The sequence below is a fragment of the Artemia sp. Qi Xiang Cuo genome, chromosome 5 (genome assembly GCF_049724085.1).
Source record: "Artemia sp. Qi Xiang Cuo chromosome 5, ASM4972408v1, whole genome shotgun sequence".
Lineage (NCBI taxonomy): Eukaryota > Metazoa > Arthropoda > Branchiopoda > Anostraca > Artemiidae > Artemia > Artemia sp. Qi Xiang Cuo.
Window position 1 is genome coordinate 35,701,859 of NC_142798.1, and position 17,559 is coordinate 35,719,417.

The window sequence follows — 17,559 nt, forward strand, 5'->3', positions numbered from 1 at the left end:
CATTTCGTTACCACAAACTGTCTGATGATGATCCAGGTTGTTGATTTGTTAATTGTTCAGGTGGTGGGACAAAATCGTCTTTTTCTTCCAACAAATTACTATTTATAACACTTGTAAATTTTCGTTTTTTGGATCTACCTCTAGATACGTTTTTCACACTGATATGTCTTTTTATCCTGCTGTTTTTTCAAAGATATTTGATTATTGAAGCAGGTCCGATTTCTAACACCGATTTTCTACTAGGCTTTAAACTTTTGGTTTTCTATTTTCATGTTTTGAATTGTTGTAATCCCTTGTTAATATATATACAAATATTTTTGCAATTATCACTTTTTTGCTCTTTAGGCAATTTAATGTCTTTTCAAACTGCTGTTTCTTTTTCAAAGATATCTGATTATTCAAGGAAGTCCGATTCCTAACAACGATTTCTACTAAGCTTCAAACTTTTGATTTTCAATTTTTAAGGTTTTTAAATTGTTGTGATCGATCGTTAAAATATACAGAAATATTTTTGCAATTACCAGTTTTTGCAATTACCAGTTTTTTGCTCTTAACACAATTTAATATCTTTACATACTGCAATCTTTCAGATATTTGATTATTGAAACAAGTCTTATTTCAAACGACGATTTCTACTAAGCTTCGAACTTTTGGTTTTTCTTTTTTAAGGTTTTTGAACTGTTATAATCACTTGTCAAAATATATACATCTCCTGTAAATTAGATTGAAAACTGAAAGTTCTCGTTCACTTTTTAAAAGTCAAAAGAGATCGGAGGGCAACTACCCCCCCCCCCATTCCACGCCCTAAATGCATCAGGATAAAAATTTTGAGATAGACATTTTGTTAAAAATAGTTGGAAGTTTAGATAACAAAAACTCCAGTGACGACACAGCCCCCCAGGTTCCGGGGGTAGGCGTTGTAAGTTATGCCCTGGGGACATACATGGTTGTTATGGGAGGGATGCTCGTATAAACTTCATAGAGGGCTCATTTGATTGGCAACTGATAGTTGTAATTCACTTTTTAAGTCAAAAGTGATCGGAGGGCATCTAGCCTCCTCCCCACACTCCATTTATTTTGTCCCAGAGGCACTTAATATAGAAGGGGTCGTCGTGTAAACTTCAAAGGGGGCTCATTCGATTGGAAATCGAGAGTTCTAATACATTTTTAAGAGTCAAAGAATTTTGTCAAGAGTAAAAAATTTTGAGATAACCATTTTTTGAAAACAGTTCTAACATATGATAGCAAAAACTCCGGTGTCGACACAAACCTCCAGGGCCCGAGGGTAGACGTTTTAAGTTATGCCCTGGAGGCATGTATGGTTCTTATGGAAGGGATACTCGTATAAACTTCAGATTGTGCTCATTTGATTGAACACTGAAAGTTCTAGTTCACCTTTTTAGAGTCAAAAGTGATCGGAGGGCAGGTGCCCCCCCCTCCCCGCCCTTATTTCCCAAAACCCATCCATGGGTTTTGGTTTATGGTTCTTTTAGAAGGGATGTTCGTATAAACTTAAGAGAGGCCTCATTTGATTTAAAATTGAAATTTCTACTTCACTTTTATAGAGTCAAAAGAGATCGAAGGGCGATTAGCTCCCCCCCCCCCCCGCCATCCATGCCATTATTTCCCAAAACCCATCCAATAAAAGTTTTGAGATTTCCCCGGGTTAGGAGTGGGGGGGGGGGATTCAGCCCGGAAGCATAGTTATTGTAAGCACATATAAGGTTTTTATCAAAGGGGTAATCGTATAGACTTTGGAAAAGGCTCATTTGATTTAAATTGAAAGTTCTAGCTCCGCTTTTAAAAGTGAAGAATAATCGGACAGTAAGCACACACCCCCCCCCCCCCTGTCATTTTTTTTTCTAAATGCTTCCGATCAAAATTTTGAGTTAGTCATTTTGTTCAAGATCGTCCAAATGTCAAACAGCTACAATACTGGGTTTGAACCTCCCCCAACCCTGAAGGAAAGGGCTGTAAGTTATACTAGCACGCCATCGTTAACATTTGCACGCTTCTATGAAAAGCGTGGTCGAATACACTTTGGAGGAAGTTCATTCAACCGGAAATCGAAATTTATAATTACCCTTTTCAGAATCGAAAGTAATCAAAAAGTAACAACCTCCCTTGTGCCTTTTCCCCCCAATTGCATCTTATTAAAATTTTAAATAACTGTTTTGTTCAAAATAGTCCAAAATTCAAATTACTATAACTTACGGGGTTGAGAAATCCTCCAAAGCCCCCGGGGCAAGGATTGTAACCTATGTAAGTTGCCTATTATTAAAATATAAGGTTTTTGTGGAAGGGGTGGTCGTATTAACTTCGGGGGGGGGCTCATTTGATAAGAAATTGATATTTCTAGTTCTTTTTTATGAGTCCAAAGATATCAATAGGCAACTAGCCCACACTCCACTTTTTCAAAGGGCATCCGGTCAAAATAATAAGATTGCCAATTGTTCAAAAAAGTTCAAAGGCAAAATAACTATGCTTCAGGGGTTGAACCCCCGGAAGCATAGTTATTTGGGTTAAAATTCAAACTCACGACCAGAAATTACTATTAAAGAATAAATGAAACCCAAAACGAACAGAAATTAAACAAACAATCGATGCAGACAAACATACAATAGATACTAATATAAATGAATAATTAAATCTTAAAACGAGTGAGACTTAAATTGAATATACAAATCAACTTGAATCGAACAAAAATAATTACAAACAATAAGTTGGGTATCGCCTCCTTCTCTCACTACAAAAGTCTAAAACCTACTGCGTTATTGCCGCTTTACTGAAAACGAATTATATTACAAATATTTTCTTTTGTACTTAATATTGAAAATTAATGTTAAAATTACAGTAAAATTTTGAACTGATGAGCTTTCAGCAATAAATATCAATATACATCAAATATTCAGTTTAATTTAATAGTTCTTTCCAAAATTGTTCAAGACGTATATAGTCGCACGACAAACAAGAGCTTGGATGCTGCCCCCTTCTTTAACCCTTGACGGGCCACAATAGGAACGAATGCCAGGAAAAATCTCCAACGCTTCCCATGTAATCTCTAGGTCAGACTATTGACGAAAAAAATTTTTTTTGCATGATTTATTCAAAATTGTCAATTTTAGACCACGTTGTAAAAATACGACATTAGCCTCTCGAGTATATAAAATAGGGCATTTTCACTTGGTGTGGAAGGCTTTAAAACAATTGTTTTTGGTAGTAAGGCACAGTGGAAGGTCACATTTTTTGCATTCAAAAGTGGTATATCCCGATTTGCACTCTTTGCAGCGGCTCTGCTTTTCAGTCTTTTTTGGCCAGTGATCAAGTCCATCGGCTTGAGCAGATATTGCCGGTCGGATTCGATTGCGACTTCGAATGGGGCTGGGACTTGCTTCAACATCTGCGGATGGTCTAGCACGTTTACGTTGGGGCATCACACGCGCTGAGGCATACAACCCTGCAGCAGCTTCAGACCTGAAGGCTCTCAAGATCATCGGTTCGTCTGTCCTTGAAGTCAGCGCTTTGACGTCTGACCTGAAAAGAAGCCAGCTATTGCAGACTGCTGTGTCAATATGCCACCAGAAGATTCTCATATACCATTTTCGTGTCCGAAGATGAGTTCGGCACATCTCCACCAGCATGTCTGCTAAATCTACGCCACCCATATGACGGTTGTACTCATAAGCAAAGGCTGGCCTTGAAACTTCAACCCTGGATTTATCCTTAACGTTCCAGCGTCTGCAAGTATCCTGTGGCGTTATTCCTGCATACGTTGAAGCCAAGCAAACCGTGTTGTTATCTAACCATTTCACTACAATAACGCCCGAATGAATGTCAGTCTTGTAATCTGACTTTCCTCTCTCTCATTTCTTCATTTCACCATCTGTGAGGAGCCGGCAGCCCTTCAGTCGCGCTTTGTTCAACGTACCAATGCAAGGGAATCCTTTAATTTTGAGCAAACTCATTAGTTTCAAGCTCGAAAACCAGTTGTCAAAGTAAATCTTTTAGTTCATTTTCTCTGGCAAGGTACTCATCAGACGTAAAACTATGTTGCCTCCGACTCCAAGATCGGGCTCTATGACGGCTACCTATATTTTTCTTGGACTTTCGAATTCTTCTTTGATTTTCCAGTACTTGCTGTTACCGGTTGCTGTTGCTGAATGGAGGGTGGAGTTTCCCCCGAGTCATCGTCACTGGGTTCAGTGTTAGCCTCCACGTCATCCTGTTCCAAGAAGAAGTGGAGATTGTCCAGTAGAGGGAGCAAGTCTGCATCAGGATCATCGATAAGATCTTCTGGAGACAGGAAGTCTGGATCATCGTCATCATCATCGTCAGACAAGTCAGACAACATGTCTTCTCGAATGTCAAAAATATACTTGGCCGCCTCTTCTGCGTCAATTCGGCGATTTTGAGCTCGTTTTCTTAGTCTGTCGTAAGATTCCACCATTTAAAAAGAAAACGAAATTTAGTTATTCGTTTCACAATTTTGAGCCACGATCGTCCGATGTTGTATTTTTACAACAGGAGGAAGTTTATCTTGCTACTGATTCAAATTCTTGCACATTTCGTGAATTTCAACTACAGTAATTCTAAACGGTATATATTTTATACGCAAATGACATGCAAGGAATCTCCCACCTTTTCGTTTTGTTTCCAGTTTCTAGCTTAGAAATTGCCTACCTTTTCATTCGTTTTTCTTATCCCTTGGTTTGGTGACTCACTGTTTAGGCCACATGTCACACAGCAGCTCCCCGAAGGTATCAATCGACTGCCATCTTTCAGCCCCATCGAAAGATGTTGATAAAAGCAGTATTTTTTACAGCAAGATGGCAGTCCAAGCTCGAAAAGTACAGTGTTGTTTTTTTACAACAATTGCCTCTATAGGGTCTGTAAAAACCTAAAGCCTACTGCGTCATTGGCGCATCACTGATAACGAATTATATTACAAATATTATCTTTTCTAGTTCTTACAGCATTGAAAATAAAAATAAAATTGCAGTGAAAAAAAAAAAATCTTGAACTGATGGATCTATCAATAATTAATATCCTTATATATCTAATATTCAATTTGAATTTGTTTATACGTCCCAAGACTGTTCAAGACACATATAGTTTTCAGTAAAGCCCCAATGACGCGGTAGGTTTTAGACTTTAGCAGTGAGAGAAGGAAGTGATACCCAAACTTTTGTTTGTAGTTATTTTTGTTCAATTTAAGCTTGATTTGCATATTCAATTTAAGTTTTACTCGTTTTAATATTTATTCATTCATTTATATTACCCTCTATTGTATGTTTGTTTGCATTGATTGTTTATTTAATTTCTGTTCGTTTTGGATTTCATTTATACTTCAGTAGCAAAATAATTTTTTTTCGTTTTTAGCTTGATTTGCATATTCAATTTAAGCATTACTCGCTGTAAGATTCATTTATATTATTACTTGCTGTATGTTTCTTTGCTATGATTGTTTATTTAATTTCTGTTCGTTTTGGGTTTCATTTATTTTTTAATAGTAATTTCTGGTCGTGTTGGGTTTGAATATTAACAGGCATTTGTATCTGCTGATCTTAAGTTTAAAATGGCCTTTACTTTGAAAAACTTCTTTTACGGAGAGTTTTTTTTAATTATTACTAACAATGTTGAAGGGTCCCCATTGCGTTGCAATTAACACTTGCGTAGTTTACGCTTTTTTGGCTTCATTTTAATTTTTGACTTGTTTTGATAGTTAGCGTCACATGTCTTCTAACCTTATATTTTTTCCGCCCTTCATTTTTGTTTTTAATTCAACATTCTTACGGCATAGATCCTTGTGCTTCATTTTCGTTTCTGATTCGGTAGGATCCTCGTTGTCGCAAGTTTTCTGACCATACATTTCTTTGTCCTTCATTTTAGTTTTGTCTCGTTGTGATTCTCGCTTTCACAAGTCTTCTAACCTCATATTTCTTTGTCCTTCATTTTAGCATGTCTTCTAGCCACTTAATCTTTGTGCTTAATTTTCATTTTTAATTTGTTGTGATCCTCGCGCCCCTTAATCGATACTCTTTCTTCAAGGAAACGGAGGACTCACCAGTGAATAAATACAACGTTGAAGGGTAACAATGACGTGTAATTAACACTTGCGCAGTTTACGTTTTCTCTTGTAATTCATTTTAGTTTTTGACTTGTTTTGATGGTTGTTGTTACATGCTTTCTAACATCATATTTTTCCGCCCTTCATTTTCGTTTTTAATTCACAACTCTAACGGCATAGATCCTTGTGCTTCATTTTCGTCTCTGATTCGTTAGGATCCTCTTTTTCGCAAGTTTTCTGACCATACATTTCTTTGTCCTTTATTTTAGTTTTGACTCGTTATGATTCTTGCAGTCGCAAGTCTTCTAACATCATATTTCTTTGTCCTTCATTTAATTTTTGACTCGTTGTGATTCTCATTGTCTCATGTCTTCTAGCCACGTAAATCTTTGTGCTTAATTGTCATTTTTGATTTGTTGTGATCCTCGCACCCTTTTGTTCACTACTCTTTCTTCAGGGAAATGGATGACTTCACAATGAATAAAAACAACGTTGAAGGGTAACAATGACGCGTAGTTATCACTTGCGTAGTTTACGGCATCTTTGTATGTTAGTAGTGGGCTGTGTACCTTAGCTTGTTGCGGTCGAACACTGAGACTCCATTTTTCATCTCAATATTGTTTGTCTTCTAACCGAAAATTCTTTTGAGATTCTTTTTTGGGTTTTGATTCTTCTCGATTTCGTTTGTCTAACTTAACTATAAAGTTAAACATTTGGCAGGAATTACGATATTATCATGTAGAGTGTTTTTATTTATTTTTATTTATTTATTTATTTTTGTTTTTATTTATGTAATTATCATGTAGAGTGTTTATCAGCTATCGCTGATTTAGTACTTTCAACCAAAAATACTAAAATCAGAAAATATGTCCTTCACGCCTGAACTAACCAAAAATATTAACGAACTTCTTAACAATAATAAACAGATTTCATTACTGTAAATATAATTTTATAATAACTATCCTTTATGTCAGCCTTGTAAGATCCAAATGTTCCCAATGAAAAATACTTTGGGGATCCTGCCGGTTTGTCCTTTACTGTAAATATCTATGACTTATGTATTTTGCAAAGTGAAAATACAAGCAAGTTAAAAATTAATTACATAATTTGCTGCTTCGACAAGGCTTAAAAAAGGTCAAGACATGTAAAAAGCTTTGGTTTAATAAGGGATAATTTCATTATTTTTGCAGATAAAGATAATCAATCGTTAAACAAGTTAAACATCTGTCGAGGTTAGACTAATTTTGACAAGGCTTTGGCATGGTGGAAGTATGTATGATTCGTATTATTTTATTGTATTTTGTGCAAGTTTTGTATTTATACAAATAAAAAATAGTAATAATAAAAGTCATAGAATAAAGCTACCAGAATCAAAGAAAGATATCAATAATTAAAAAGAATGGATTAATACATTATTTTTAGTTGGACAATTTTGCAGTAAGAACAGGTGGAGACAGACAAAAGATACGAAACAAGGATGACAAAAAATGACTTCTCGATCTAGCTATAGGCCTAAAGACCATTATTTTGGTAATTAACTTACTAATACCGACAATGAATCATGTGCGCATGCGCAAAAATCCACAGGAGAGAAAGACGAGGAGGGAGGCAAGCTTACAAAAACTTTTGATAGATCAAGGAGGTTGAGATCTTTAATTTTCTGCCAGAAGGCGGTTCAAGACCTATGCTAGCTCAGGATCGTCTGAACTGGATGCGATGAGTGGCTTCTCTCTCTACGCTGGACCGCCAGCAGGAGCAATAACTCTAAGTAAGTAAGTAAGTCTTCTAAAGGGAGGGGCAAAGAAGCTTCTATGGCTACTACTGCCTATGTGACATCACTAGACACAATAATAACGAAAGCTAAAAGAGTGGGGTATAATATAAGCAGCGCTTTGATATTATATAAGCAATGGGACATTTCATTCAGTACAAAAACATAATAGAAAAACATATTCAACTGAGAAGATTCAAAAATTCTTTATTGACGTTTTGAGCCTGAAGTGTTTGCCTGGTTGATATTAGATTTAGTAAATACATCAGCTTTAGTAAAACAAAAATTTATTTTAGAAAACGGGGTTTAAGTCGAAAAAAGGAGGCTGCTTCAATATCGAAAACGTAAAAAAAAAAAAAAAAAAAAAAAGGTGGAATATGTAGATACTATACGACAATTTAAGAAAACCCGTAAAAAGATCCAGATCCAACAAGTAGGGGGAGGGGTTAAAGGCCTAATCTCTGCGTAATCACCTGTCTTAGTGTATTTTGAGTTCTTCAATACAGAGGGTGACAAGACGGTGCTGAACATTTTATGTCTCTTGAATTCAAATCCCATAGAAAGTAAGTAAAAAAAGTGAGTATGACGGCACTAGACCTTTAAGGTCCAAACCGGTGGTGCTGATCTCCGTTTCGTGGCCCTTCAGCCAGGAAGTGTAGTGGGGGGTTGGGTAACATACAAAGTAATCACCAATGAAGAGTTGATTCTAAATGTGTAGAAGCAATTAAAGTCTATTTGGATTCCCAAATAGCACTGACCATTCTGGAATCCTTTGTGACAGTGGACAGCAAACGATGGCATCAAAATCTCTAAGAAAATACAAAGGTAAAATTGCAAGGGCCTTTATTTTTACGATTCAAACCATTTCTGACGCGAAGAATTTGGGACAGCACTAAGTTTAGCTTTATAAGATTGCACTAAAGAATTGAACTGGCTATTATCTGGAATCATCTTTTTCGGTGTTTTCTTCCCTTTCTCTTTCTTAGCCTTTTTTTCAACTGGTTCCTGAAAAAATTAGATTTTTTTAGACACTTCAACGTTGCAGTAATGGGTTCTTCTGTTAAATCTACATTTATTCCAGCTTCATGATCTAATTCATTGCAAGGATTAAACTACTAGTACTGACAACCCAGTCACCTGAGGCCCAGTGCTATCCGTTCTTGGGATTTTTCCCAGCATATATTGAAATTTCAGTCCTGATCTTAAGATTTTGGGCAAAATATTTATAGGAAAAATTACCTTCAAACCGTATATAAAGTATATATTATTATTCTTTAATTTCTTGGAATTGTTTTTGAAACTTAGAATTTTTGGCAAGTGAATCTCAGGAAATTGTTAAATTGTCAGTTGGAGACCTACTGAGGCCCAAACAAAAGCACAAACTCCTCCACCTCACTTTATTCAGAGCTTCACTGCTTACTCCCTTACATTGACTTCCAACCCCCTCTGAATCTTTACTTATGACCACTTTAACCAACTTCGAGGACCTATTGACCCCACATTGATTTCCAAAAGGCATAAACTTTGGAAACCTGACATTCATTACACCTCAAGACAGTAGAATTCACCATATTTTTGTAAATGCTATTGTTTGATCTAAAATCGTTCAAATAAACATCACAACTACCCTTAGACAATTCCTCAGGAATTCATAAAAACATCTTTATAAAAAAAAAAGATGAAACACAATCTGTTTAATTCCTGACCCTACACCAAAGTAACAACTAGCATCACTTCCTCCCCTTTTCACTACAATATTACTCTCGTATATAGTGCTAATCACTTCAATGCACATATCTAGTATACCATATAAGGATAGAACCTTTTCTATAGCTTTTCTATCAACTGAACAAAATAGATATACACAATAAATAAAACTCAAGACTGAGCAAGTCTGATAATTTAGACATCTTTTCAACTATTCATCAGAACGAAAAACTACTGAGCATCAATGGTCTTTAGTAAAACCACTCTGCTATTCTCTAAAACTCTAACCCACTGCACCACATAGTCCAATGGGTATCACCATGCTGAGCATGTTACTTCCACCCAAAATTAAGACAATGCTTCTTCTTCTCTAATTAACCACTGGAAAAAACTACTAATATATAGGTAGGCAATTTAAATCGGTGAAATCACCAATAAAACATATCTGTAGCATCTCCATCCGACGCATCAACACTGATCATACTTTCGGTTTTTGAACACACAAGCACTGGACCTTATAAGTAATCTCCCGAGAAACATTGTATAACTCAAAATATCCACCATAACATGGGTCATCAATAGGACAAACACTGTATGGAACTGAATGGAGGAGAGGGTAATATTATCACTTACACATTTTTTACTTTTTAACCCTGAGCAATTTTTTTCATTCTTAGAAAAAAGAAACGTTTGCTTGAAATATCTTTCAAAATCCTGAAATTTCATTAAAAGCCTAAAAAACTTCATTGCTATGTAGTTCCTCTTATGAGGCTCCCTGCATAAAATTTAAATTAAATTCTACGAGAAGACAGAAAATTTAAATCAGGAGCCTAAATAATCAATATTTTTGTTGTAGATTGTATTTACATCGCCACAGTTAAAAAAAAGAAAGAGTAACAAAGAGAGATAGAGAGAGAAAGAGAAAGAGGAGGGAGGGAATGAAAGGGAGATAAGACAAGAGAGAGAACTAGGGAGGGTAATATTTTCGAGACGTGATTACGACAATTACGAATAAAGATTAGTGCGATCACGGTGCTTTAAAATGCAGAATACGAAACCAGTAAATAAAAGGAAAAAGGCCCATCGTTTCTCAAATCATAAAGTCCCGAACAAACAGCTTGGATGTAGAGGAACGAGAAGAAAAAAAGCGAAAAATACACAAACACTTGTATATACATTCCCTTGAAGTTCAGTTTTAAGGCTATTCACATGGTTAAAAACAGGAAATGGAATCTTACCTGTACACCCGAAGATTTGATAGCTTGCTTCTTCTGCCTTCTGTTCTTTTTAAGGGAATTCCTGGAAATTCTATTTTTCTTTTTGTCGTGCCGATTTTTCGGACCAATATGAGTGAACAGTTTCTTGTCTTTTGGATCTGATAAGGCTCCAACATAATCTTCATCTTTTTCTTTCTTATCAGACACCGGAGTATGCTCAAGGTCAATTTTTCGCTTCTTTCCTTTTCGTCCAGTCGGCGTGCCAGTTTCCTTCGCTTCAAGAACTTCTTTACTTCTCTCCAGCCTTCTATCTCGAGCACGAAGAGCTTTCATGTTCTCAACAGAAAATTCAACGATAGGTCTCTAGGAAAAGAAGTAAAAGGAGATAAACAATACGGCAAAGGAAAAAGTTATTGGTAGTTCCTCTACGTCATTGCTAATAATATCATAAGCGCAGTGTTTACTGATGTAGTGGTAGAATCCCGTCAGCTGGATAAGGACTATGCCTTCTGAGCAAGTGTGTGCTATTGGCAGCAAGAGCTAAAGCTAAAAAAACATCATTATATATTCAAATCATAAGGTTGGCGCAAAAACAATAGTCGATTGAAAAAGGTGATACTGAAATGCCATAGCTCTCACCAAATACAACTTTACTAAACAACAAAAAATCTCTGGAAATAATACATTTTGCAAAAGGAGAACTAAGTTTGTTGATTCAGAGTAATACAATACAGGGGAGTTCTGGAGATGAGAAGCTTATTAAAGGCAAATTTACCACGGTTTTGGTTGGTTCAGCGTGTTCGACTACTGCAGCGTCTCAGCTTCTTGCAATTACATATTGCTAGGAATGAAAATTTCGATTAAATGTTCAAATTTGGTGGAGAACAACATATCGCATACTCTCATATACGCATGCGAGAAATCTTCTACGTTAAAATCTTATTCTCAGCATATTTTTCAGTCCAGTTTTATACGATAAATTACATGGCAAGGGAAACATATCGATTTCAGAAAAAATTATAAACAAAGAAGATCACTCGGTGTCTAGTGACTTAAAGGACAAAATGGATTTTATATAAAATAATCGCCGATTAAAGAAAGGGTGTAATACTCACCAATGACCTCTTGACGTCTGATTCCTTCTATTCTTGGACTATTCATGATAAGAAAAAGTAATTGCCTTTTTATTCCAAAGTAGAAACGAAATTGGATTATCGATGAAGGATGTAAAATTAATACGGGCAGGTAAGGGGCAAGAAAGCTATAGGCCGGCCATCCCCTTCTTAGTTTTTACTATGCATACAGGGAGTCCCACTTGACGTTTTATAAGCTAATATCTTAAAACCCGCGCGTTGGATCTAAACCTTTTTTTTTAGGTCATTTAGCCTTTGGGGAAAAGACTAAAATGCGTTTTCTAAGGTATAAAGTTGCTGTCAATAGAAGGTAACTAAAAACTTAAAATAGAGACCAAATAAAGTAACACATACACATTAGTCTAAGGAGATTAAAAAACATTTGATAATCATGTTCTAGAAAACCAGTCTTTACAAATGCAAGCTTTAAGCACGAAAAACTGGATCAAGCATTTTTTTAAGTCAAAAACAATTAAAATTTGTATATAGTCCAAATCTCAGCACAATTCTTCAACAGACGAGAGACGTCACCCCCCTCCAATTTCACGGTCCATGAAAGGAACATTCAAAATTTCTATCGGTAACCCTTTTGGAGAAATATTCATACAAAAATATATAAACATTTAAGTGTCAGAATAAAACTACTCCAGATTAGGACGAAAATCAAATATGTCTGAATATATTTTTTTAAACAAAGAGTATACTTCAAATTAACCTACATTTCAAATACATTTTCTAATTTTGAACATATTCATTTTACCTTAAAATGTAAAATTCCAGAAGCGGTGGCGTTTTAAAATTCAATCACTCCTCCCAGTGCCGTATGGAGGGATTTGCACCTCCTAGCTTTTGTAGCTTTTTGTTTATATACTACTTAACAATAAAAAATTTAAAGACAAATGCTACTTCTTTTCTCGAGTACATTCTACATATGAAAAATTTTAAAGAGGTCGCCGTTAAAAGCTTTGAAATTACCCCTGAAGGGGCCATCTGAGATGCAACAAGAAGTCATTCTTTTTTCAAGTTCAACAGAAATTGTTAGGGCCAATAATTTTTTTTATATTTATTGACTTGTAAGGATTTATATAGAACATCCTGCAGGTAATTTATTCGTCCCATTTATAGCTATTGTGACGTTTTTTTTTATCCCATCGCCTGTTCTTATTATTTTCACGGTTCTCTTTTAATTACAGGTTCCCCTTTTTTTATATTGACAATGGTAAATATCTAAGAAAGTAATGAATGGGTGCAGTTTTTTTTGAAGGATATTCATCACTTGCTGGGGGATATACCATGACATAGAATTTAGGGGAAGGGCTAACATGCCCCCTTCATAGGCCTATGGAAAAGAGGCAAGTAAAAATTTCAATTTGGAATTTCTGTAAATTTTTACATTTGGATTCTACGGGGAAAATGAAGGTACTTTGTTGAGAAATGCTCCCGTCAACAGTTATAGGCCAAGTCTTTATTGCCAAGAAAAACAAGAATCCTTAGCTTTATCGCTGCCTGTGAATGGGCATAAGCAGATTTCTGACTTTAAACAAGCTCAGCAAATGCTTAATGTTGTCCGTGTATTTCATTTATCCGACATGAGAATAAAACGGTTCCCTATAATCTGAAGGACACGAATAATTTTCTCAGTTTTTTTTTCTGCATGGGTTTGTTTAAACATTTTCACGATATTTTTTAATTACTTACGATCTTTGACAGGAGTATTTCTACCAAGAAATTATTGGACAAAGTGAATTTCGTTTATGGTATAGACTCAAAATAAGTAGAAATATATAGAGGTTACTATTTAAAATGTTCGAGTAACCATCAGCGCCCACTCCAATTAAGGGGCACGTTAGACCCAGCGACCCTATCAGTTCACAACATAAATATTTCCCTAGAGGAAAAAATTCCGCATCCAATCATTAGTTTCTTAGATAAAACTATTGACTTTAGATAAGACAATGGTCAAGATAAAAGAAACGCCCGACTGACCTATCATTAAATGCACAAAAACGATTTTTTTAAATGAAAGTAAAGAGAGACATTAAACTAAGAACGAACTAAAATTATTTTGGCGGTTCTGAATTGCTACAAATTTTACCAGGGCGCAACGCTTCTGCAAATTTTTGGGGAGCGCAATGGGCCAGTTGCACCCCCAACAAGTCCTGTTTCTGTTTATTAACTCTGCATCCAAATTATTTTTTTGTACAATGAATATTTTTTGGATATCCTAGTAAGACTATATAAAAAAAATGCTACACATAAATTTTTTTTATTTTTACAGCCGGCGAAACGGTTTTTCCTCTCACTCCTTTTATTCTACCTTCCTTGCTCCATTTTTATTTAATTAGCAAAAACCTTTTCAAAATGAAAGTAAAGAGTATCATTATAGCTGAAATAAAAAAATTAGTTATACTGTATATGCAGACAGTGGCTGCCCCGCTCGACACTCCTCTCCCAAACACACGCTAGTTTTGACTAGTAGTTTATTGATAGCAATTTTGAGTGCAACACATACAGCCAGATAGTAATTACAAGTGTTTTAGGAGTATTAATCAACTGCCTTTACAAGCGGTATAATTGAAAGATTCAGTTTAATGCAATTATCTATAAATAAGATCTTTAATCTTGAAACACTGAAAAAAAAACTGAATTTCCATCACAATATTTCGTGTTTCAAGATAATTTTATAAAACATTGGAGGAAAGAATAAAATTTAGCATAATGAGCGTCGATTGGGGTGAACAACCCAGTCAACGGTTCCCTTTTTGGAAGACTCTTGCTTTTTTCAGTGATTTTGCAAAATTTTGTAAATTAATAGTTTTCGAACGGTAAATTTAACTGCTAGGCAGGGGGACAGGGCTTCCGCCTCCTCAAACCCATGAAACATAAGATGTCACAGGGTTTTCACTTGATGGCAGTTTAGCTCTGTTTTGGCTAAAATTGTTATTTTGCACGAGGAAAAGTCAAAATCGTCAAGTGATTACTTTTGTTATTCAAAAAGGGGAGTAAAACTTTTAATTTACATTTGAGCGAATCCTCTTTTGTCAAAGTACGACCACTGGTATAAAATGATCACCCCTGAGAAAACAGACAACAATAAAAACACATTACAGTAGTATCTTTCTGAAAAAAATACGAAATTTCGTAAATTTCAGGTACGGGCGAGAAACCTGATACATAGGTGTTAAGAGATGGGCTGGAATTGAAGGTATAATTTTTATCGACATCACCCCCTCCCTCCACCCATTTTAAGTGGTGTTTTCTTTTTTCTAAAATCTAAAACTTTTTCTTATACTAATAGTTTTTGACGGATAAAATTAAACTTATTTTACATAATTTTTCATTTGAATAGCCAAGGCCTTATTACAACTTTTGATTTTTTAGTCAATTTGGCTAATCTTAATTTCTTCCATGTGCTAGTTTTAACGGAGACTTGGCTAGGTGATCCTAACTTTGCTCTTCTGGATATACTGGGGCATATTTTGTTTACATGAAACCGAGAGCTACGGCAGCACAGTGGTCTCACAGCCTATAAGATAAGATTTATTGCTGAAAAATGGCTATCACAAGCCTATAATGGCCGAATTCGCACTTTAGCGTCAAATACAGCGAAAAAAGAACAACAAAAACAAACAATCAAACAACAACAGAAAACTATAAAAGGGTCAATGTCAAATACGTAAAAACGTTAAAAACAAAAACAAAGTAAACTCATAAAATTAGAAGGCCAATGTCAAGTCAGCAAAAATGCCCCCCCCCAAAAAAAAAAAAAAAACTCGTAAAATTAACAAGGGGATAAAGTAAAATTAAAACAAAATAATATAAAAAATAATACAAAATAGCCTATATACGTGAAGACCTGTACGTGAAAATCTGTGATGACCTGCGCAAATATAATGGACTGGTGTGTGAAACACTAGTCTTACAAGCTAAATTAAATAATATTGATGCATAATTAGTCATTGTGTACAGGTCTCCCTCTAGCTCTATTCAGGAATTCTTTGAGAATATACATGAACAGATGGCGAAAGTGCAATTTAGCAAAAAACCTTGTTTCATTCTTGGCAATTTCAACATCAATATGTTATATATCTAGTCTTCAGTAAAGTGCCACGGCTGGATAAAGGAGGAGGGTTTGGCGGTGGTCTATCAGTCTGCCCTTTGGAACATCCAAAACAGAGCTAAGTTTTGTTTTTTGTTTTGTATGATATGATTGCCCAATCTGGTACCGACCATAGATTAAAGATGCAATACTTAAATGGCTGAACAACGGTGGAATGTCGATATCATCAAAACCATTTGGTTACGAAAATACCGAAATCGAGTCTCATAAATTACCGCCCAGCTGGCGAAAGTGCAATTTAGCAATAAACCTTGTTTCATTCTTGGCAATTTCAACATCAATATGTTTATTCAGGAATTCTTTGAGAATATACATGAACAGCTGGCGAAAGTGCAATTTAGCAATAAACCTATTTAGTCTTCAGTGACTTCTCAACTTATAAATCTATATCGGTCTTATGGTTTAGTCCCTACGAATTAATATTCCGACTAGAGTTTCTAGGACTTCTGCAAAGCTTTTGGACAATATATTTTCAAATGTACCTTTTAGATCTCCAGAAGTTGTTGTAAATATTGAATCTGACCACTTTGGTGTTTATGCTAAATTTGATGTATTTACTCATAAGCGAGTAATTTCTGATTTGAGTAAAAGGTTTAATGTTTTTGATAAAAATGCCCTCGTAAAACTGAGTAATAATTTGGTTCGAGTTGATTGGATGTCCTCGATTGGAGAGGAAAATGATGCAAATAGTAAATTTGCACTTTTTTATGGTAAGTTATTGGAAAAGGCTAAGGAAGTGGGAGTTGTCAAAAATATGAAAGGGCGAAAGCATAATGGGAAGAAGCCATGAATAACACTAGATCTTCTTCTGAAAATAAATTTAAGAGATAGATTGTTTAAGTTACAAGCTTTAGAACCTACGGATGAGAAAAAAGAACAATACCGTGTTTTTCGTAACAGTCTGGCTAATTTTCACCGTGACGCTAAAAAAAAGGTATTTTAGCTTGAAATTTAAGGACGCTGAAGGAAACCCATTGAAGACCTGGCAAATAACCCGTAGTGTTATAGGTCAGAGTCTTAATATACTACCATCTGAATTGATAGTAAATGAGGCCATAGCTACAGACGGTTTTGCGATTTGTAATGAGTTTCAGAATCATTTTATTTCAATAGGTTCAAAAATAGCCGATATGATTTTCTCATTACCGGAAGATCCACCTTTTTGATCCACTTTACCAACCCCTATAGATGTATCGTTGCATCTAAAGAGGATTACCGTGGACGAGCCAAGGGATACCATGCTTGCTATGAAAAATAGTTCGTCTGGTAGTTTAAAAATTCTGAAATATATTTTTCGATCTATATCTGGCATTCTATCATCGTCGATTAATGATTTTTTCAGACAGGGTGAGTTTCCAGATTGTTTAAAGTATGCAAGAGTGACACCGGTTTATAAAGCTCGTGAAAGAAATGATCTTGGTAATTATCGCCCAATTTCAGTTTTGCCAGTTATTTCTCGTCTTATTGAAAAATGTTTTAGTTCTCGGTGAACCACATTTCATATAAGTTTGATATTTTGAATATTAATCAGTTTGGGTTCTAGA

The 17,559-nt window shown here is 35.4% G+C and overlaps 1 protein-coding gene across 1 annotated transcript in view; it reads right to left on the reverse strand.

The window, feature by feature from the left end:
• Positions 1-8,664: 8,664 nt before the first annotated feature.
• LOC148952088 (RNA-binding protein 28) overlaps positions 8,665-17,559 on the reverse strand; it is a 44,380-nt gene continuing 35,485 nt past the window's right edge. The window contains exons 9-10 of the mRNA XM_089089528.1: positions 10,784-11,125; positions 8,665-8,843 (exon numbers count right to left, since the gene is read on the reverse strand). Of these exons, the coding sequence (XP_088945654.1) occupies positions 8,688-8,843; positions 10,784-11,125 (498 nt within the window). The 3' untranslated portion in view covers positions 8,665-8,687. The remainder of the gene's footprint in view (positions 8,844-10,783; positions 11,126-17,559) is intronic.